This window comes from Tyto alba, unplaced genomic scaffold (assembly GCF_018691265.1).
Source record: "Tyto alba isolate M040663 unplaced genomic scaffold, T.alba_DEE_v4.0 Super-Scaffold_17, whole genome shotgun sequence".
NCBI lineage: Eukaryota > Metazoa > Chordata > Aves > Strigiformes > Tytonidae > Tyto > Tyto alba.
Window position 1 is genome coordinate 16,632 of NW_024881279.1, and position 22,618 is coordinate 39,249.

At 45.7% G+C, this 22,618-nt stretch overlaps 1 protein-coding gene across 1 annotated transcript; it reads left to right on the forward strand.

The window, feature by feature from the left end:
- Nucleotides 1-538: 538 nt before the first annotated feature.
- LOC104368937 (kelch-like protein 10) lies at nt 539-4,614 on the forward strand. The gene is made up of 5 exons (XM_009976358.2): nt 539-690; nt 1,199-1,688; nt 2,275-2,892; nt 3,590-3,739; nt 4,288-4,614. Exons 1-5 carry the CDS (start codon nt 557-559, stop codon nt 4,612-4,614), a joined length of 1,719 nt encoding a protein of 572 aa, XP_009974660.2. The 5' UTR covers nt 539-556.
- Nucleotides 4,615-22,618: the final 18,004 nt, after the last annotated feature.

Genomic DNA, 22,618 nt, shown 5'->3' on the forward strand with positions numbered 1-22,618 from the left:
TCCTCTCCTCGGCCCCAGGCAGCACCTTCCCCCCCTCCAAACTGGCCGCAGGCACGGCAGTGACAGAGGATTTGTGGCCTCCTCACTGGCATGAGCAAGCCTGGGCCTCAGCTTCCTCCTGTGTGGGCTGCTACAAGGGCAACTGGGGCCTCCCCCTGGGGAGGTCCCTATCCAGGCTAAATAATCTTAATCAGCTGCAGGGGCACCACACGGCTGGTTTTGCCCAGAGCAGCCCCCAGCAGGGTGCAGGTACAGGGTGGGTGTCCCCTGGGCTGTGCCTGAGCGAAGGCTGAGGGTGGCCATGGAGCGAGGGGGACCGGGGGAACCAGGACCCCACTGTCTGTGGAGGGGTTCACAGCCAGTCGTGGGTCCACCCTGCATTTGTGATGTCACAGTGAGGCATATTTGACAGCCACCAGACAGACAGGGTGTCAGAGATGGTGTTGGAGCGCCAGGAAAAAGACCTGGAGCAGCTCATGGAGAAGCACCTTCCCCTGCCTCAGGCTTCCACATGGGCAAGAGCACCCAATATTCATCCTCACCCGTGGACTGGCAGATGAGTCCTATGTCTTGCACCGTCTTCAATGAGCTTCGCATGGAAGGGAAACTCTGTGATGTGACCATCAGCATGAATGGTGTTGAATTCAATGCTCACAAGATCATCCTCTGTAGCTGCAGTCCCTATTTCAGGTCAGTGCTTGAAAGAAGAGGGCATGGGGACAAACAGTATTTCCTTGTCTGGGTCACACTGCCTTGGTGTACCTCCATTGCGTCCATCAGCACTACAAATCTCATCCAGCAGATCCCCATAGTCCTGATACATCCCTGGACACCAGAATTAATCCACAACCTAGTGTCTAATGAACCCTCAGATGTGGCGCAGGGCTGGAAGCATGTCCAGCCTGGCTTACCTGTCCTCGAGAGGGAGATTTTCCTCCCCCACACACCGTTATTCTCTGCTGTTCTTGTTGAAGCAAGGTGACCACTCACCCTGTTGATCTCTGTCCACAGTCAGAGGCTGTAACTCCTTTTTAAAACAGCCAGCTAGTAAAACATTGATTAATAAACTACATGGCCTCCCAGCATGGATACTGCTAGGCCCAAATTGTTGTCCAGGGAAGAAGGCACAGGGGCAAAGGGGTCAGGGTTTAACACTGCAAAGCTGTTTTTTCCCTCAGCAATGCTTTGTTTTTTTCAGGGTTTTGTTTACCAGCGGCTGGAACAACGCAGAGAAGAGTGTATATCGAATCCATGGCACTTCCCCTGAAATGATGAGGCTCATCATCGAGTACGCCTACACCAGGACAGTACCAATCACGGCTGACAATGTTGAAAATTTGCTAACCGCAGCAGACCAGTTCAATGTCATGGGCATCGTCAGGCTCTGCTGTGAGTTCTTAAAATCCCAGCTATGCTTGGAAAATTGTGTCGGCATCTGGAGACTCACAGGTTATTACTACTGTCCTGACCTGCGAGAAGCGGCGCAGGTGTTCATCCTCCATCACTTTGTGGAGATGACCAAGGTGTCTACAGAGTTCCTAGACCTCTCTGTCAATGACCTAGAGCACATTATTGAGAAGGATGAGCTCAACGTGACACAGGAAGATGCTGTGTTCGAAGCTATTCTGCAGTGGATTGCTCATGACCTGCGGAGCAGGAGGCAGCACATCGCAGTCTTGCTGGGCAAGGTCAGTGTCACGGTACAGGCCCCGGCAGCTCTGCAGAGCAGGGCACGGGGCAGCTGAGCTAGGGATGCTTTGCTTTTCTGGGAAAACCAGAGGGACCTGCAGCCTCCTAATGCTGCTCACACAGAAGTGAGCTTTCAGCCCGATAGGTCACTGCTACACTGGGACATGGGCCGAAGGTCCTATGCTGCGTTTGGGGCACATTTCCTCGTGTTTGGAGCTCAAGTCTAACTGTTCCTCACATCCAGGAAGGGCCAAAATTCACATGGGATGACAGAAACACCAAGTTTATGGGCATTTTCCTGAACACTATGCAAATAGCAGCAGGCGTTAGGGCAGTTTCAGTCTGCATACAGGAAAGCACCATGCCAAAGCAGCAGCAGACTCTTTTCCATGAAATCAAATTATTTACCCTTGCATACCCCTTTCTGGGCTAGCTAAATCTACACCTTTAATTCTCTGGTTCTCTAATGAGTTTTAGACAGCACTGTAGCCTGAAAGCAAAGCCATCCAGCATTGGAGCCGTCCATGAAGGATACCGAGGTGTGAACTATCTGCACTGATATTCTAACCTGTTTGGATTTTTCAGGTTCGACTGGCACTGATGCAAGCAGAATACTTAATGAACAATGTCAAAATGCATGATTATGTGAAGGACAACGAGGAGTGCAAAGCTCTCATCAGAAACGCACAGACGGAAATGTACAACCTCAATATGCATGGCCCAACCTATTCCGATTTTGCCAACCCGCTCAGTCGGCCGCGCCTGCCCTATGCCATCTTGTTTGCTATCGGAGGCTGGAGTGGGGGTAGCCCGACCAACGCCGTTGAGACATACGATGCCCGTGCAGACCAGTGGGTGAACGTCACATGTGAGCAAGAAAGCCCCCTTGCCTATCACGGCACTGCTTATTTAAAAGGCTTTGTCTACGTTATTGGAGGATTTAATGGCATGGATCATCTGAGCAGCGTGAAGCGGTTAGACCCACTAAAGAAAACATGGCAGCAGGTTGCACCCATGCACTCGCGGCGCTGCTATGTCAGCGTTGCTGTTCTCAACAACTTCATCTACGCCCTGGGGGGGTTTGATGGACACGTGCGCCTCGACACAGCAGAACGGTATGAGCCAGAGACGAACCAGTGGACACTGATCGCCCCCATGCATGAGCAGAGAAGTGATGCTAACGCGACCACGCTGCATGAAAAGGTAAACAGACTGCGAGATTATGGGAAGCAGTTAAGGTTGAACGATAGTGAGCAGGATAAGGAACCAGAGGAACATCAGTGCACAGCATTACACAGCGAGCAAGTGCCTGTCATTTCACATGGCACGCATCGAGGTAGGGACTTCCGTGGAGTTCAGCCTCTTACTGGGCTACGCACCTGATAAACACAGCTACCAGTCTGAGAAAAGAGGAGCAGTGGGAGCAGAAAAGGTAACAAATGCTTGCTGTAATGTGATGAATCAATTAAAAGAAAGAGGAAAAAAGTTCATGTAAACCTTGCTCATTAAATCCTGGAGCTACAGATATAAAGCGCTCCAAGAGGCAGCACCTGACTGGCATGGCGGAGATGCAGACAGGAGTGCTAAAACTGTCCCAGAGCTGCTTCCCATCAACTCTCCGCTTGCTGCTGGGCAGCACTTTTCCTGGCCACAAGGGAAATACTATGCCTATCTGCTTCATGCATCTCAGGAAATAGCAGGTCTAAATCCCGCTGGCCTGAACAACTCACTGCACTTTTACTACTGCAAACCCAGAAAGACAGGACCAATCCCATTAAAAACAAAACAAAACACCCCCACTCCCTCCCAAAATAGAGCCACACCATTCATTTTCTCTTCAGCATGTTCTCTCACCAAGAATATAGCTGCCCTGCTGCCTTTTTTTTTCCCCTATATACAGGTGTATATATGTGGTGGGTTCAACGGACATGAAGGCTTGATCACAGCTGAAGTGTATGATGCCACAACAAATCAATGGACGGTTACCGCCCCAATGAGAAGCAGAAGAAGCGGAGTGGGTGTGATTGCGTATGGAAACAAAGTGTATGCGGTAAGGGTGAAGTAGTACCTCTGCTGTAGCACCACCCAGCACTTGTAGGACTTACTTCTGCTTATCTGCATTTCCTAGATTTTCAGGATGGGCAGTTGCTTGTCAGTGAGATTTAGGGAAGAATGTCAGATCCAGAATGGTTGATACGCCTCCTGAGACCATTGTCACCTGCACGCTTTTTGTTATGAAAAGTGTATGGGCAATTTTTAAGCAGCTGCAGCAAAGGAGTTATTTCTGCTGCTGCTAACAGCACTAGCAGCACAGAACATTTGCTTGGTCCTGTTTATCCTCTCCACATACTGAATTTAAACACTGTAGAAGTGTAAAATCTGAGAGCTGCACAAAATACTTTTGGAAGCTCCAGAAAGAACAAGGGAGAAGTCTGTGATAAGCAAGCATTATGTTTTGAGATCACACGCTCTCAGCAATGCTCAAACTGAAGTCAGTGAGGCAGGACCAGTTCCTATCTTCATTGTGCGTGAAAGGATGCGGCTGACTTGGCAGGGGAGAAAAGGCCTATTTCAACACTGTACCCTTGGCATTCACAGGTAGGAGGGTTTGATGGGGTCAGTCGACTTCGGAGCGTGGAAGCTTACAACCCTGTGGCCAACACATGGCGCACAGTCCGCAGCATGTTCAGTCATCGCAGCAACTTTGGCATTGCAGTGGTGGATGATCTTTTGTTCGTGGTTGGTGGCTATAACGGTTCCACTACTACTTTCAGTGCTGAGTGTTACGATGAAAACACCAACGAGTGGCATGATGTTGATGACATGGGCATACACCGTAGTGCTCTGAGCTGCTGTGTGGTGCCAGGTCTATCTAATGTCCGGGAGTACGCTGCCAGGCGAGACCGCCGCAGGGACAACTCTTAGGGGGAAGCCAGGTTCACTTCTTCAACAAGTGGCCTGCCTGTATAAACAGCTCCACTTACCTAAGAAAGTCTTCTGAGCAGCAAGTGAATGTATGCACTTACTCTAAAATAAAAACAATTGGTACCGGCCGAAAGAATAATTACTATTTAAAACTTCCATTCTGTAGCAGAAAAAAAATGTGCACATGAGCCACAGCCTACATAGCAACTTAAGAAATGGTACAACAAAAAGTTAAATAAAAGGTTTATCTTCATTAATTCACTCACTACAGTAAATGTTCGTGTGAGCCGGCACAGGCAGGACACAGGAACAACCACAAAACCATGGATGAAATGCAAAGAGTAAACTTATTCTTGTTACCTTAAGACCCAGTGGATCTCTGCAGCAGCATCCAGGCAAAGGCATGCAAGTGGGGACGCAGCCACCACAGAACTTGATCCTTGCTAGCCAGAAAGAGGGAAAAAAAGAAAAGATCTTGGGCCTGCTGCTTTCGCCTGTATATATCTGGGATTTTCACAGGCATAGTTTTCCACTGTGCTTTGATCTTTCCCCCAGCAGGGCAGGAATCTCAAGGATGTTTGATAAGATGCTGCTGAGCGTCTCACAGACCTATGTTATCTAAATGCAGACATTCCACCCATCAAGCACACAGAGCTAAACAATAATTAGTGTGATATATGTGTTTTTCAACACCCCATCTGTGAGTCCCTTAAGGGTATTTACAATACTCCTCACCGACCTTCCATTATATTCCCACTTTCCACCCCTTCGCTCAAGTGACTGCTACTGCTGTGGCTGGTAAAGCTGGAGGTGTTCATTTGGGTTTGTGTGGTGTATTGCAGTGCAGTTTACAGAGGCACGCAATAATCACATATGAAGAAAAAAAAGAAATAAACCTATTTCTACAATAATGCTTTTGAATTGGGTGTCCCATTCATCCTGGCAGAGAGTTAACCACTCAGTCAGCCAGGCACCATCAGTAGATTGTTCCACTTTATGTATTAAGTCCTTGAGATGTTGAATGTTGTTCTCTGTGCTGGACAACGCATCAGTTATGTTGAAGCAACACGTGCCTTCAAAACTGAAGCAGCGTTTATGTTGTTGAAGGAGGAAATAGTCCACTGTCAATCAGTTTTGTGATGTTCATTGACATACAGCCATTACCTACTCAGAAACAATAGCAATGAGAAACATTAATATAAAAATCACTTCTGTAACATAGCTACTGGAGTTAGCACTCCAGTGAAACACATTATCAAAAGGTCTGCAGTTGTTAATCTCGCCTTAATATAAAAGGCAGATGAGTCAGTTACAGTAAAGGCCAACCAAATCTAAGCATTCGCATGCTGATCTTGCAGACATGTCATGTGCTTGTAGTATAGGACTATAAATCCAACCTGTGATAGGGGAGGAAAACAGGGTGTCATCTTCTTCCAGTAATACATACACTGTTGCTCCGGTTCCTTCAGTTAACATTACTCTGGGTTTGATAACCTGATGTGGGGTAATTCCCCACACAGATTGGAGAGCTATGTCTTGCATTCTTTTAGATTGCACTGTAATTAGATGTTGGTCTGTTTGCTGTACCTTATTAGGTATTTCTATAATCTGTCCATACCAAACTACTCCCCAAAATTGTATGATATTACCAAGGCCCCGTATTTTCTTTGGATTGGTTGCCCAGCCTCAGTCCTGTAAATGCACATTCAGCAATTCAGCAGCTCCTGCAATTTGTTGTTGTAACTCTGACATAATCAATAAATCATCAGTATAATGGTAGACAGTCATGGTACCAGGCCATAGTGCCACATCAGCTGCTATCATTTGGTGGCAAATGGAGGGACTGTATTTGTATTCCTGAGGCAATGCTTGGAAAGTGTATTGCTTTTGTCGCCAGGTAAAGGCAATCTGGTCTTGGTCTTTTCTGAACCAATAGCTATTGAAAAGAAACCATTAGCAAGGTCTGTCACCAGCTTCCAGACTTTTACATTTTTGCTGATTTTTTTCTTTCAGAGTAACTACATCTGGTACCATAACTGCAACAGGAGGGGTGACTTTATTCAGTTCTCTGTAATCTACAGTTGTTCTCCAAGTGCCGTCTGGGTAACAAACAGGCGAAATAGGAATATTAAATGCAGTCATAGTTTCTCTAACAATCCCCACTTGTTGAAATGCCTGAAAGGTTTGAGTCATTTCCTCCTCCTCTCTCCCCCACTCCTCCCCGCCCCCAGAATACAACACTGTTTTACAGTTAGCAATTTACCAACTTGTCAGGCACAGGCAGCAGAACAGTATCCCACTTGGGGAATCCATGCAAGACAGTTATAGATTGCATAGCAAATCCCGCTTGCAAAGTCCCCAAGCAGAATCAACCATTTAATGTTTCAACTGTTTGTCCTGCCAACACATCCACACCCAAGATATAGTCTTTAATTAGGACTATTAACACCATCACAGTGAATGGTGTGATATTCCCTACTGTTAAGGTAACTTTAACTGGGAGGGCAGGAGTTGAATTCCCCCCAATCCCCAGATCTGTGATGTGGCTTCTTTATTACCAATATTAGTGTAATTCAATAATCCCAGTTTCCTAATCTGCCAAAGCTAATACACGTAAAATTCCCCCAGATCACCACTTTATAATCAGAGGAACATAAGTGTGTTTGTACCCCTCATGGTAAGAGGCTGCAGTAGTGGCAATTTTGGGGACCCGCCAAATCTTAATTTGTACTTTTTTGGCATTTTCTAGGTAGTGTCTTACCTTGAGGTGGTAAGCAGGGCAGAAGGTGGTTGTGGAGTTGGTGGTAGGGTTGGGGATGGTTGGATTTTTTGCATAAATGATAACTTTTGCCATTAGCAAAACATTTCTGATGCTGTGATCCCATCTATTTCTGATTGTCAGATACCGGCTCGTACAAGATCATTCTACATTTGTCTTCTCATCACCTGTGCTGTGGCTCCTTTCAGTTTTGATGACTTTACTTTATTCACCACCTGAACAGATGGCCCTGAAATTACAGCCCCAATTTCCCTCAAGGTATCTGCTAGGGTGCCTACAATACCTGTAGCATTTGTCACTGCTGGTATAATCAAGGTTTTACTGAGGCAGGTGGTCGTCTCACAAACTGCATTTTGATATTTCTCATTACTGCTACCCTGTCCAAATTAAATTCAAAGTCATTCTCAGAATCCAAGGATTCACTCTGAATATTTCCATCCCATTCCTCAGGATCACTTGACTGTTTTATGGTGAGAGCACGGACTTGGGACATCAAAACTTTACTTTTCCCATATTTGTCACTTTGTTTATTAGCAATAGGTGCTACTAACTGCTCTACATTATCTTGCAGTTCATAGCACCACTCTGATTGAACAGCAATTACTTCTTGCGCACCCTCCTTTGCATCTTGTAAAGTCCCAATTTCCTTTTCCAAGTCTCTCATCATGCAACAATATCACTGCCAAGGGTTCTAGGACTGGTAACTGATAACTATCCCAGGGGTCTAGGTTTTTTTTTTTCATTTTTCAACTCAAGACTTCCTTTATGAAAGCACCCTTGAGATCCAGAAGGGTGGAAGCTTTCTACACCTGTTAAGCATATTAAATTAGCATGTAGAGATCTTGGGGAAAAAAAAAAGACCTGGGAACAGACCATCTCCAGTGCAGCTCGATGAGTGGCTCAGGTCACCTGTGTGTGATTCAAGCTGTCTTCTCTTAAGTGTAACATTCGGTACAAAGGAGACAACGAAAACAAGGCATTACAACCATTGCCACTGACAGTCCCCATCAACAAGGTCATCTTGTTAAGAAACAGGTTTCCACTCTTCCTTCTTCCTTGTTCTGGTGAAGAAGCTGGTTTCCTGGTAAACATGGGCAGTGAAGTTTGAGTAAAAAAGACAACACTTCACCTTGAAGATGCTTCTGCAGTGTCCCACAAGAGCTGCAGTACATACACCTTCCATCCCCTTTCTGAACCTGTTGCAAGGCATCCTAGATATGATATCAGTTTATGAGGCAAAAATGAGGCAGAAATGTGTAGGTGTTTCTCCTCACAGAAAGTATAAAACACCTAGCTCCCAAGCGTGCCATGAGACTTACTGTAAAATGAGCAAAGGTGCTTTTCCATTGGAATTCTCTTTCATCTCTGAATGCCAGTGCTTGAACTACTCTGCGCTCTAGACATCGAATCCAGCAAGAGAGGGGTTGAGAATGGGGATGTGAGCAGGTACAGGGTCTAGGTCAGCAACCAAGCAAAGGGGTCTTTCTTGGCAGCAGCCATGCTCTGGAGACCTGTGTAAAAAGTCAGTTCTTCTCCAGCCTAGGAGGGAAGCGAGGACGCTTTAGCACAGAATTACCAAGGGATTTTATTCATTTTATTTAGTTTTGCATATAGAACCCGCATGAAACAGTTCTCTATGCCTTCCCTATTATCTTCTCAGGCACATATGACATCAAAAACCACTTCACAAATCACATAGAAACTCCTGACCTATGAGCTACTCAGCCGCCAGTGGTGTCATAAGCACCTGAGAAAGAAACGGGCTAGTTCCTGCCATGAATGACATCACAGACACCGAAGAAGGCCATGTGTCTTTTCCTATCTATCTTCTACTCAGTCACAAGTGATATCACTAGCATCTGCACAAGTCATTTAAAAATTCCTGCCCTATCTGTTACTCGGCAGCAGGTGACAACACAAATACCTGCAGCAGAAGCCAGATTTCTCCTCCTTCCCCATTAACTGCTCAGCCACCACTTTCTCCACAAGGACCTGCACAGTATGAGCATTTCAGTTTCAAAATGTCATCTTCTTCACCTCCATCTCTATCTTGTGTCCTGTCTTGACATGGTCATTTCCCTACCAGGCAATTTTATCAGTCACTTCATGACTCCCAGTGATTTCTACTGTTACTGTGTTCCTGTGGCAGTTGGTACCTTGAAAGGACTGTCCCAGCCATATGACCTGCACCTATTTCTCTTCTCCCTCTGCTTTGTGCTCTGGCTGTTTGAAGCATTTTTTTGACCCCATAGGCCCTTTTGCCCTGGCTTCCTCCTGCTATTAAACCCTGTTCCTACAAAAGAAGTGGCAATCAGTCAGTGTACTCTCTCTGGCATCTTACTTGTATTTCTCTGACCTGGACAGTTGGTGGGAACTGTCATCATCAGCGCATCATCAGCAGCACAGGTACAGCTCTGGGTGTACTTGGCATGGAACATGGTTCCTGAAGGAGAAGAGCAAGACCCAAAGTAACTCCCGGTCAATGTCCTGCTGGGAGAGCTGATTTGAAGGCAGGTTGGCAGGGAGCCCCAAGGCTGGTCCGGGGTTGCTTGCTGTCTCCCAGATCAGCCACATGTCCCACATCTTGCATTTTTCTTTTCTTCAAGTTCGTGTTCAGGTACTGGGAAAAAAGGCAGCAGAACTATGCACTAGCTAAAACCCCTTCTCATTGCCAACAGTAAAGGTGCTCTAGGATGGGAGCATGAGAAGGACGCCATGTTACAGCTCATGATTCCCTATATGCAGTCTTAAGACTATTCACATACTCATTTTAACCATTTACATAACCTATTGTCTTTAGCCACAATATCGTCTGTTACCATCCGCTTTTGAGTATTTGTACAGATGAACCCACTCTGTGCAGGTGTGCTTAGTGCGTAATTATTAGCTGAGTTTGCAAGACTTTGTTGCAACTTCGATACTTTCAGGCAGTTTGGTCTGGCTTCTTCTAGCAGCAAACCCACTTCTATGGGTGAGATCACTTTTGATCTAGTTCAACTGCAAGTGTCTTGGAAGCCGTCCTTACACTGTAGTTTATTCTTACGCAACTTTCCCTCCTTTTGTTTTGTGCATACCTGCACACCTTAAATTGGAGAAGAATACTATTTGTATCCACTAATTTGAGCAAGAGAGGTTGGACATACTTGAGTAAACCATCAGACCATAATCCCTAAAATAAGTAAAACTGCTAGTGTCCTTAATACTAAACTGATAAATTGTTTTAATATTGGGGTAACAGATGGAAATAGATTTGACAACCAGTTCCACCATTCTATTTTTTTTGAGACTTGGCTTACATTTGGTACCAAAGTTTGGAAGTTTTACAATTGGGTTTCTATGAATTTGCCATTACCTGAGAGATTGAAACAAGGTCCTTCAAAATCTTCACACCCATGGCTGGCCTTAAGTAACGAGTAGTTTGTGTCTGGTCTGTTTTCTAAGATGGCTTCCCTGTTTGACTATTGTTCCTCCTGTAATAATGCAATCAAAGTGGAGGTGGCATTCAGCGTTTTTGCTAGAGCATAGGCCACCTTTGTCAGTCAGAGGTTGGCACTTGGTGCTAGTGCAGGGACTCTCACTAATGAGATGCTTAAGGCTATTGCTTCTGCTTTCCTTAACACACTTATATTTGAGTCACAATCTGATGGTAGAGCCTGAGGTAGGCTCATTCTGCCTCTTTTTGTGTAATATTTGGATGAGGTATTTCCTGTTAGTAAGGAGACTTTGAGTCTTCCAAGTGCTCATGGTCCTCCCGTTGCATTTTTGGGTTTGTAACTACAGGCCTTGAGCGCACATAACAGAAACCATCCTTTTGGGAGATAGGTATCAACAGAATAGTAGGAAACCTTTGTTGTCGTGTTGCAGATTAAATCACTGTTGCTCAGGTTTACTGATGGTGCAGTAGCATTAGACATATGCAGGCAAAATTCTGCTGGAATAACATTGATAAGTTGGAATCACATATCATGTTGAGCTGTCCATGCGGCCAGTGTTGAGCCGTTTCCTATATTGGGAAGCTGACTATAGGTTAGGTTCATCTCAAAGCTGGACAAGTTTGAGTCATTACATACCAGTGACCAGGGTGTGCTCACGCATATGGAATGTAGTTGCAACTTTTGTATTACCCCATTCAATTCTATACACAAAATTTATCTGAATCATTTAGGCAGTCTTTGCTAACAATAGCCACCAGTTTGAACTTGGAGTTACGTGCTGTAGTGGAATTACTCCAATTGTGTTCAACAGCAGCAAAAGGAAGGTCATGGCTGGGAGTTTGGTGTGGCTTTCACTCGATTGGCAAATCACTGCAGCTTCACCTGCAGCTTTAAGAGCAGAACAAGTACATAGCAATACTTGCACAGAACACCCCCACCCCCTCCCCCCAGTTGGGTTGTGATGTATCTTTAGTTTTATAGACCTTTATTATGCCATAATCTCCATCTTGATACAGATAGAAATAGTGTCCTAAAGGTGTAATTACAGCTTCCTACCATTTCTCCTTAAAACTACATTGTAGTTATGACATATTGGGTAATCACTTCATCCCCTGCCAGGAGATTTGTGAGGGCTGAAGCAAAGGTTTCTGGATTTCTATCTGGTCTTCCTAATAGAGTCTCAAAAGGAGTTAATTTGTGACCTGGCTTTTGGCGCCAGCTTAATTCCCATAATGCTAATGGTAAATCTTTTGTCAGTTTTAGTTGAGTTTCTCTACAAATTTTTGCCATCTTATTCTTCAGAGTTCATTTTATCTCCCTGTCCCAAGGACTGGGGGTGGTAAGGTATATGAGTCTTTGTCACATTCCTAAAGGTATATAAATGTTTGCTAGTATTTCAGCTATAAAATGTGATCCCTTATCAGAGTCTGTTTCTTCAGGCATGCCAAAACGTGGTACAATATCTTTCAGTAAAGCTTTAACCACCACCTGAACAGTTGTTCTTCAGGTAGAGAATGCCTATACCCAATGGGAGAATTAATCTATTATAAGTAATTAGTGGTTTTGCCTGTTTTTTGGAGGCATATCTGTAAAGTCAATTTGTAGTTTTTGGAATGGTATCACAGCCCAAGGGTGCCTTCGTTTATTTTTTTGCCTCTATTTTGGAGTTTGTGTTCCATTCTGCAAATCTTAAACATCCTTTTGTGACTTGTAATATTGCTTGGGACGATCCAGGTGCCACCTATGAGTGAGAGGCCTGATTTTCTATGTAAGATGCTCCTCCATGTGTCCAATGATGGCATTCTCTGAACAAAGGTATCAACATAATCCTGGGGAGAAAAGATTTTCCTTCTAATGTCCAGATTCCATTTTCTTGTTTTGCTCCTAAATGTTTCCACTTTTCAATCACTTCTGCAGGTAAGGCTGCATGGTGTCTTTTTAAGACTTCTTCATTTATGGTCAATAGCATTTCTCCTTGTATTTTTGGCTGAATCTGTAAGGGTTGTAAGGCTGCTGCCTTAGCTGCACGATCGGCAAGATTATTTCTTTCAGCCACATCAGAACTAGCTTGCTAGTGGGCTTTATGATATAATACTGCTACTTGGTTTTGTTTTTCTAGAGCATGTAGAACGGCCAAAGTTTGTTCTCTATGTGCTAGTTTGTGTTGTGCTGGTATTAGAAACCCTCTTTCTTTCCAGATCATCCCTGCTGCAATCACTACTCCCAGAGCACATTTGGAGTCTGTAGATGTTAGTGGTTTGATTTTCTGCTAAAACACATGCTTGAGCTAATGCTATTAATTACACAGCTTGTGTCCCAGAAGATCTCTTGCTTCCAGACTATAAATTGTGTGGTGACAGTGTATCCTGTAACTTGTCATCCATTTTCATAGTAGGATGATCCATCACAGAATAACCCCAAGTCTGGGCTGTCAAGGGTCAGTTCCTCTACATTTGTCAACACCGTTGTTTTCAGTTCCAGGGATTCTAGTAAGTCATGATGAGATCCATGTTCCAGCTGAAATATTTCTGGCAGTAGGGTTGCTGGATTGCTGGATTTAACATGTCACATGGTTCTAAGGTAATATTTGTTTCAGTTAGGAGTATCAGTTTGTAACGATGCTGACGCTGGCGGGTAAATAAGGAATGACCCCTCTCAGTTAACACAGCTTTCACTGCATAAGGCACTCCTAGCATTAGGAGGTGCGCCAGGATAATATTTCTTGCTTTCTGAATCATCACAGCTGCTGCTGCAACAGCCCTGGCCATTAAATCATGCCTTGAATTATGAGCTTGAGTTCTGCTGAGTATACGCTATGGCTTGCAGATGTTTCTGGGCCAACTGGTTATTCCTTTCTGTTCATATAAATATAATATCAAAGGCTTGTTGTCATCTGGCAGGACTAATGAGGGAGCTTCCATGACTACTTGGTTTAGATCTTTAAATGTCTTTTGGGTTTCCAGAATTAGGAAACTTTTTGATTTCAGTGCTGTCCCCTATATCCAAGGGATAGTTATTTTGCTGTTTGTGACTGACTGTTTTTCCTGTTAATAGTGATTTGGAAGCCTCATTTTTAATATGGTAGCCTTCTTTATAAACCTGGGGTGGAATATGGATTACAGGTATTAATTCCATAATTTGACCATAGCCACATTCCAAACCACAGCAGCAGAGGCAAACAAGCCCGACTGTTGGATATACACTAAAAGCCCATCCTTTCCTGAAAATCAAGTCTCCTGGGTATCTGTCCCATCGAACTCTCAGTGGTACAAAGACAGGCATCTACATTATGAATTTTCACTGAAGAATGGAAGGATCCTCTTCTCCCACCAAGAAGGGTTTGTCACTAGTCTAGAAGGAGACCCCTGGGTACACTTGGAGAGCAAACCTATTGGCAAGCTTACTCACTCTGTGGGGGCTGGGAACTGGAAATGCCAACAAAGTCTTAAAATTAATAGAATGGATAGAAATGGACAATTCAAATCTTAGGACCATACAGATGAAAAGGGGAGTCTTATGCCTGGAATGCTCCATAGATCTGCTCCTCAGTCTAACGGTAATCAATATTCCCCCTCAGGTTCTTCTAAAACCTTACTATACACCACATCTACTGAACGTGCAAGGGAGAGTCTCCAGAATAATGATACAGTTTTGGTTGCCACTTGTGATGGATGCACCTAACTCCTTAACTAAACTAGAGATAGTTTGGTTCAGGCTCCAAAGGAGGTAAAGGCCTAAGCCGTGGCTGGGCCAAGAACTTCTCTAGTTCCAGTTTGTTCTCTGGAAACCCAGAGGAAGGGGCAGGGTGACCCAGTGAGCATCGAGGCATATGAGCTTGGCACACTGATCATGCGATTAACACAGGAATAGCAGGTGGCTTTTCCAAGATTCTTTTATCAAGGAACAGAGAAAATTGCATATATAAGGAGTCTCCTGCATACCTTTCCCATCACATGTAATTTGACTACAAGCCAACCACTTTGTTCCATAAACAAAGCCAACTGTTTTGTTCCAGCCTGAGTGAACCTTCTTTGAGCTCTCCCTGCTAAGCAGCTGGCTGCATGATGGTGATCTCCCCTTGAGCTGGGATGGCTCTCAAGGCTGCTCCTCGAGGCAGAGAGACCTCTGACACACTGCAGATCTTTGGTAAGTGACCGCTATCGCGCATAATCTCATAGTGCACTGAGATTCTGTATTGATCACTTTGATTTTTGTCTTGGTAACTTCAATTTTATTTTGGTAGTTATGAATCACTGTTATGTCCTTTGTACTGTAAATAAAAGAGTGAACCTTTCCATCAAACTGATAGATCACACTTCTACAACACCATATTTCAATAAAAACACTTTTGCTAATACCTTTGGCGGTAGTTCTTTAAGCGGTCTAAATAGCCCATTCATGACAAACTGGCATAGTCAGCAGGATCCTAAATCATGTCCCTCGACGGTAGGTCTCTGGGAATTCTCACGGGCATCTCCAGGTGCGTATTGGTCTCATCTGGAGATGGATGAATTCCCAGGTAGCAGCCCCAGACTCCTCCACAGGAGCTACTCAAGGAGTTTTGTTGATGTTAGAGGCCAGTGCATTCCCTTTACCTCCCCAAGACTCCTCCCAGGCATCTCCAGGAGTGTTTTGGTTTCCTTTGGAGACAGCTGAATTTTGCAGGTAGCAACTCCAGACTCCCCCACAGTAACTAACCGAGGGATTTTGTTGATGTTAGAGGTAGATCCATGCCCATCAGCACCCCAGGACTCTTCCTAGGCATCTCCAGCAGATACCCATGGCAGGGCTATGATCTCTGCAGCGGGTTCATGTGGAGCACATGGACTACAACCCCTCAGCAGGGAGGAGGTGCCACAATGGGGAATGACTCCTGTGAGTAATGGCTTCACCAGCATACTTGGATTTTGTGAATCCCCAGAGGCAATGGATGTGGCTGGTGCTTCATCCATGAATGTTGATGTGTTGACAACCTAGAGTGAATTCTGGGGCATTTCTTGATAGCACCCAGACCATCTCGCACCCAAAGTTCTAACCGTGTGTCTGAAAAAGTTTGAAAATTTCACTGGTGGGAAGATCAGCAAGGTGTGTATGCAATTGGAATGCAACTTCTTCTCCCTGGAGCAGATTTCCCAAAGCAGTGCACTCTTTCACAAGCTGTTCATGTTGGTTTTTTCGTATTGCCTTCTGGGGAGAGGAGAGTTCCCGTATGAAGACAAGCATGTACTCTGCTCCAACAGAGCTGCTTTATCTGAGAGCTGTTTCCTGTCACCCAAACAATTACATGTTGAAGGCTATTTCATTAAATACTTTAGGATCACTTCTGATCCCTCTTGGTCTCTCTGTAGGTTGTGGAGTATCCCAAGTACTTGGATCTCACAGCCCAGAAAGACAATTTTATCCTGGGCTGCATCAAAAGAAGTGTGGCCAGCAGGTTGAGGGAGGTGATTCTCCCCCTTCACTCTGCTCTAGTGAGACTCGTCCTGGAGCACTGCATCCAGCTCTGGAGTCCTCAGTACAGGAAAGACATGGACCTGTTGGAGCGGGTCCGGAGGAGGCCACAGAAATGATCAGAGGGATGGAGCACCTCTCCTGTAAGGAAATGAGAGAGTTGGGGTTGTTCAGCGTGGAGAAGAGAAGACTCTGAGGAGACCTTATTGTGGCCTTTAAATGCTTAAAAGGGGCTTATAAGAAAGATGGGCACAGTGGGTCCTGTTGTGATAGGACAAGGGGTAATTGTTTTAAACGAAAAGAGAGAAGATTCAAACTAGATGTAAGGAAGAACTTTTTTACACTGAGGGTAGTAAAACACTGGAATAGGTTGCCCAGAGAGGTGGTAGATGCTCCATCCCTGGAAACATTCAAGGTCAGGTTGAACGGGGCTCTGAGCAACCTGATCTAGTTGAAATGTCCCTGCCCATGGCAGGGGGTTGGACTAGATGACCTTCAAAGGTCCCTTCCAATCCAAACTATTCCATGTTTCTATGATTCTATGATCTTTGGTCATACATGTCTCAGGCAGCCGGACAACCACTCCTCTGCTCCATATATGCTATCCTGGTACATAGGACATTATTTCTGCTACACAAAGGTAAAAAGCAACTTCCTAATGGCAGGAAAATGTGTGCTGAGGAAGGCTAATTTTCATGGCAAGGTTACTGGCAGCCAAGGATTTGGGGGAGAATGTCTCTTTAGGGGCTAGATCGGATTTGTTTTGATGTACTCTTGGCTCTGTAGTTTTCTGCCCATGTTTTTCTGCAGAAACCACGCAGTTCATCTCCAGATATCGATGCCTTTTTTTTCAGGTCAGCAATGGACTGTGATGCAAGATGTCTGTGGATTGTTGTGGCTTCGACACAGTTCTCAGGCAGCAAGCCTATTTGTTTTATGTCAGGTAACAAGAAGTATTAAAATGTGTTCAGAATACATTTCCTTTTCTTTGCTTTGTCTTTTTTCTTCTCACCCTTTTTCTGTTTCTCTTTCTGTGTTTCTCTTCCTGTCATAGGAGACAATTACTACCTGCGTCCTTCAGCGCTGTCAAATCTGAACTACCACACATCAGTCCTTATCTTTCCTTGCTGGGCTTTAGGCTGCTGCCCTGGTATAAACTGCTACTTGTCTGCTATCTGAAGCTGGCTAATGTAGAGAAGAGGAGACATGGAGGCCATAGTGGGTATAAAGATAAGGTCTTGCAATACCAGCAGTGCTGCATGGGACATGTGCAGAACTCTCTGCCCAGGGACAGGACAAGCCACCCTGAGCAGGGTAGGAGGAAACCCAGTGTCTCCTGATTTGGGCTGGCATAGAGTTAATGTTTCTTCTTGGTAGCTAGAATAGTGCTGTCTTTTGGATTCAGCATGGGGTTTGGTATGAGAAGAATGCTCATAGCACACTGAAGTTTTCAACTGCTGCTGAGATTTCAAGGACTCTCCAACTCCCCGTGTCCTGCCCATGTGCAAGAGCACAAGAAGCAGGGAGGGAGCATGGCCAGAGCACTGGACCCAAATTGGCCAATGAAATATTCCAGATCATGTAACGTCATGCTCACTATATATAGGAGGAGTGGTTGGGAAGGGGCTCTCTCTCTCTCGCTTCTGGGATTGTGGTTGCGGGATCGTGGTATTTCATGATCGCCAGCCAGGAACGGGCTGGGTATTGGTCAGTGGCTGGTGAGCAATGGCATTGTGTATTGCCTGTTTATATTTTCTGGTTTTGTCACTGTTTTATTTTATTACCATTATTAAACTGTTTTTATTTCAACCTGTGAGTCTCCATTTACTCCTCCGATTCCCTCTCCCATTCCCAGGTTGAGGGGGTAGGGTGGGCGAGCTTCTGCAGGGTGGCTGGCTGCCGACCAGGTTCCAACCATGACACCCAGTCATTCTGAGTCAGTGTGGTGGTTTGAGCTCAGAGGGCAACTGAGCTCCACACAGCCGCTCACTCCTCTCTTCCCCCCCAGCAATGTGAAGGGAAAAATAATTCAGGCTTGGGATTTGAGATAGGACAGAGAGGGGAAAATCACCCATTATGGTCATGGGCAAAAGGCAGACTCGTTAGGGGAAGAAAAAAAGAACATACATTTATTACAGACACTAACAACCCTTAACAGAGTAGGACAGTGAGAAGCATTGCCACATCTTGAGAACACCTTCCCCCCACCCCTCCCTTCTTCCCGGGCTCAGCTCTGCTCCCGATATCTCTACCTCCTCCCCCAGGGGCGCAGGGGCAGGGAATGGGGGGTGCAGTCAGTGCTGCTGCTTCTGCCATCTTCAGTGGGGGGAGCTTCTGGAAATTCTTCCCCCTGCTTCAGTGTGGTCCCTTGCTCACAAGAGACAGTCCTCCACAAACTTTCTCCAACTGAAGTCCCTCCCACAGGCTGCAGCCCTTCCTGAGCTGCTTAGGTGTGGGATACCCCTGCACGCTGCAATCCTCCCAGCATCAAACTAAAACAGTGGGGGCTACTTCTTCCCACAAGATCCCAGCCTTCTTCGGATACAGTCACCTTAGTTGTCGATGCAAAGTCCTTCACAGGCCATAAATCAGTGACTGCTCCACCGTAGATCTCCATGGGTGGCAGGGGGGCTGCCCTGCTGTCTCACCACAGGATACAGGGGGGTCTCTGCTCTGGCACACCTCCCTGCTCCTTTCTTCTTCCGTTCCTCCATTGACTTTGGTGTTCACGCAGCTGCCGCAACTCCTGCTCACAAGTCCCACTCCTCCTCACCACATCCCTTCTTAAATATGTTCTCTCAGAGGTGCAGCTGGTTGGCTCAGTTTCAGTGCAGAGCTGGAGCTGACTTGGAGCCCGGGGAGCTTCGAGAAGCTTCTCACAGGGGGCCATGGCTGTAGCCCCCTCCCCTGCTACCAAAAAAAACCCACACCACTCACTCAAACCCAGGACAGTGGGCCAGGGGTAAGGCTGACTGAGCTGAGCCAGGCAGGGGCAAAACAGTTCTTCTCAGTGAGGTAGCACCAAAATATTCTACACCAAGTGGGACAGGAGCAAAACTAGATACCCGAAATGGTACAAGGGCAGAGCAAGCTGCCTGAGCAGGGCAGGGACAAAATTGGGTTGCCCAGAGCAGGGTAAAGGCAAAAGCAGACTACCCCTGCCACGAGCAGGGAAGGATCAAAACTCTCATTCATCATCCTGATGTGCAGTGAGAAAAAACTGGATTTGGGGTAAAAAGGCTCCCCTTAGAGGTCGTGGTTCTCTGCAGCAGTGGGAGAGGCCCCTGGGCAGGATGGGGGTTTGTCTGGAGATGGGTCTGAAGACACATGAGCCGTGCTGGACACCAGGAGCACACCATGATTTGCAGCCCCTCGAGAGGCTGCACAGGGAGACTCAAGGAGGACCCATCTCAGGTGCCCTCATGCTTGCTGAAATTTATTCCAGAGTAAATTTATTCCAGAGGTGGGTTTCAGTAAAATCACTGGCATGAACACGGTGTTGTGTGAGATGGTGGTGAGCAGAATCAGTCTCAGGGGCAAGGATCTTCAGTGAATGGCTCTGCCTGTGTGACCTCCAGCAAAACACAGCTGAGCTGGAGCTCATGACCTAAAATTGCTGCTTTTAGTGTGAATGCTGAGCAGGAGAACTATGCTGTCTGGAAGAATTACCAACCTGCTGAAAATCTGTGGGATCTTTACATCAGGTGATCATTTTTCACTTTTAAGAATGGAAACACATGTGGGCTCCCAACCTGGTCATCTGACCTTTAGAAATCTATTTGTTCAGTGTTGGAAGGCCCTTCTTAGGGCAGGAAAGTGTTGGGTTGGGAATAAAATGTCTAAGAATAGTGTTGTGAGAGTCCTCTGACGAATGGGTGGCCTCCCAGGACTGTGTCTGTCCCAGGAGCTTTCACTCCTCTTCCAGCTTCAGAAAATTCCTCTTTCCCTTCAGAGGAGGGAAAGACACTGCAGATTAAGACTACTGAACTGTTAACTAGACTAACTTAATTAGACCCTGCAGAGCCATTGTGTTTTTCATGTTACCAATGGTAAGATCTTCAGTGCAAGTGTGCAGCATGCAACCCTAAGCATGTTTCACTCCAGCTGCAGAGGTGGACCTTCTACATCTGAGGACCTATTCCCTTGCTGGGTTTAAAAGTGGATAGTGGGTGGGAGACAGTCTTCTGTGGGGATGAGTGGAATAAGATCTCACCTTTCAGGCATATTTCTCCCCTTCCAGGAGGTACAGCCCTGTCCTGCTTCTGGAATTTCTATCACAGTCATGCAGCACTGTTGCTGGTTTATGTTACAGGTTTGTTCATAGCAGGGTCTATATTTCCAGCCTTTGCATTTGCGATGCTCCTCCACTTGTACTTCTTGCAGGAAATCGTGACCATGCAATCAGTTTGAACAGCCAGGGCTCTGGGCTGCTGCAAGCATCGCCCAGACTGGCACAGCAGCCTGTAGCTGGGATGCCTGATCTTTGTCCTCATATTAACATCGCAGTTATGAGACAAGCAGAGACTAAAGTATTACAGCTATGGCCACAGTTACACAATGTCTGATGAAGCTCGCAAAGGTTTCTACAGACAAAACTGCAAAGAGGATCCCTGATGAGAGAGAAAAATCACTGGGGAGCATCAGACTGTCCAGTAAATATCTGCAAACACACATGAGGCTTTCTCCCACCCCTGCAACATCCTTCCCTCTGCAACTAGCAGTGCCAGGGAAGGAGGGTCCTATCTGGACACCACTTGTGCAAGGGCAGCTGGTTTTTAAATCTGACACCAAGTCAGACAGCCTTTTCATCCACAAGGGATCTTCTGGGAATAAGATCTAAGATCTGGGAACGAGATCTAAATCCGGGACAGAAAAGCATTATGTGGATCAAGAGTAAAGGAATGATCAGTTATTTGGGTCTCCCCTGTTAAGGCAGAGAGTCTGTTGTTCCTCCCAAGGAAAGTCTTAGTCAGGAGGCTTTGTCCTGTACCATTTGTCCCACGGCCTCAGGCCCTGCCACAAAGAGAACCAGGTTGATTAAGTGCCACTCAGCATAGACTGAGGTGATTTGCTGTGCAGTCACAGAATGACATTTAGCAGTGGGCAGATATCTGGTATCAGACCTCCACAGATTTTTATTTAGAGAAAGAAGAGATCAAAGAATCAAGGCACCTGTATGGAATTAACAGAGAAACTGCTCAACAGGGGACGAATTCCATTCCAGTCCTTCAAATCCTTTGTCTGGTCCCTAAAATATCTCAAATAAGGTTTTTAACACAATTTATAGCAAGGACTAGGCTTAACAGTGATTTGTCATAACTTGGATTTAAGCAAAGAAAGTCTTGGCTGTTCTCAGCAAAGTCAGTAATTCTGCTGCCATGTAGAAAAGTGAGCACCAGGCAAACTACTCTCAGACCCCTTCATAGAAACGACTCAGGGAGACTGGGGTTTTTTTGACTTTCTAGTGATTGCCAGCATTTTCAAAAGGCAAGGTTTCCAAAATAAGCCCGTTTCTCACAATAAAAGCCTACAAAACCTTTTTGGGGTGTGATGCTACTCATCACTATGTAAAAATGGCACTGTCTCACTGGAAAAAAAAAAAAAAAAAAAAAAAAAATCTGTTCAATGCATGTATTCAGATCCATGCATGCGGCCCTGGTTAACTAAAATAATTTTGTTTCTCCATCTCTTCCCCCCGGCCCCCCCACCCCCGGCCTTAGGTCTGTAGATGCAGCACAGCTCACAGGTAATTTTCTCACTTTTTAACTGAAGTTAACAGTTGGACTAGGTGATCGTTGTAGCTCCCTTCCGACTGAACGATCTTATAAATGAGAATTTGCCGTGAAAAGTGCGGCAGTTCCCGGTTTTGGACACAAGGGGTCCGCAGAGGATCACAAAAGCCGCTGAAGTTCAGCAGCAGCTCCGGCAATCAGTGACTTGAAACCGGGCTGCGGTATATTCTACCTGCCTTTTTAATCCTTTAGTGTGGCACACTGCGCACTTGGACCGAAGATTTCAGTATCGGCAACCAGAACAACACACCATTCTCTGTGGAGTCTAATTAAGTCTAATTAATGCTTCAATAGTCTTAAGTGCAATACAACTTCATTGCAACGACTGACTGCTCCAGCCATGCGGGTGTACCCACAGCCAAACCCAACCGGGCAACCTCCCCATGTGGGAGAGGAATGGGGTGCCGGGTGATAGTGTTGGGCTTGGGTTCCCGTCTTCTGCCAAAGTTCTGCTCTGAGCTCCCGAATTATCAAGTACCTCACGGTCAGATGCGTTGAGATGTCTTGGGGCAGGCTCTGGGGGATGGCTGCTGCCTTTTGGGACAGTC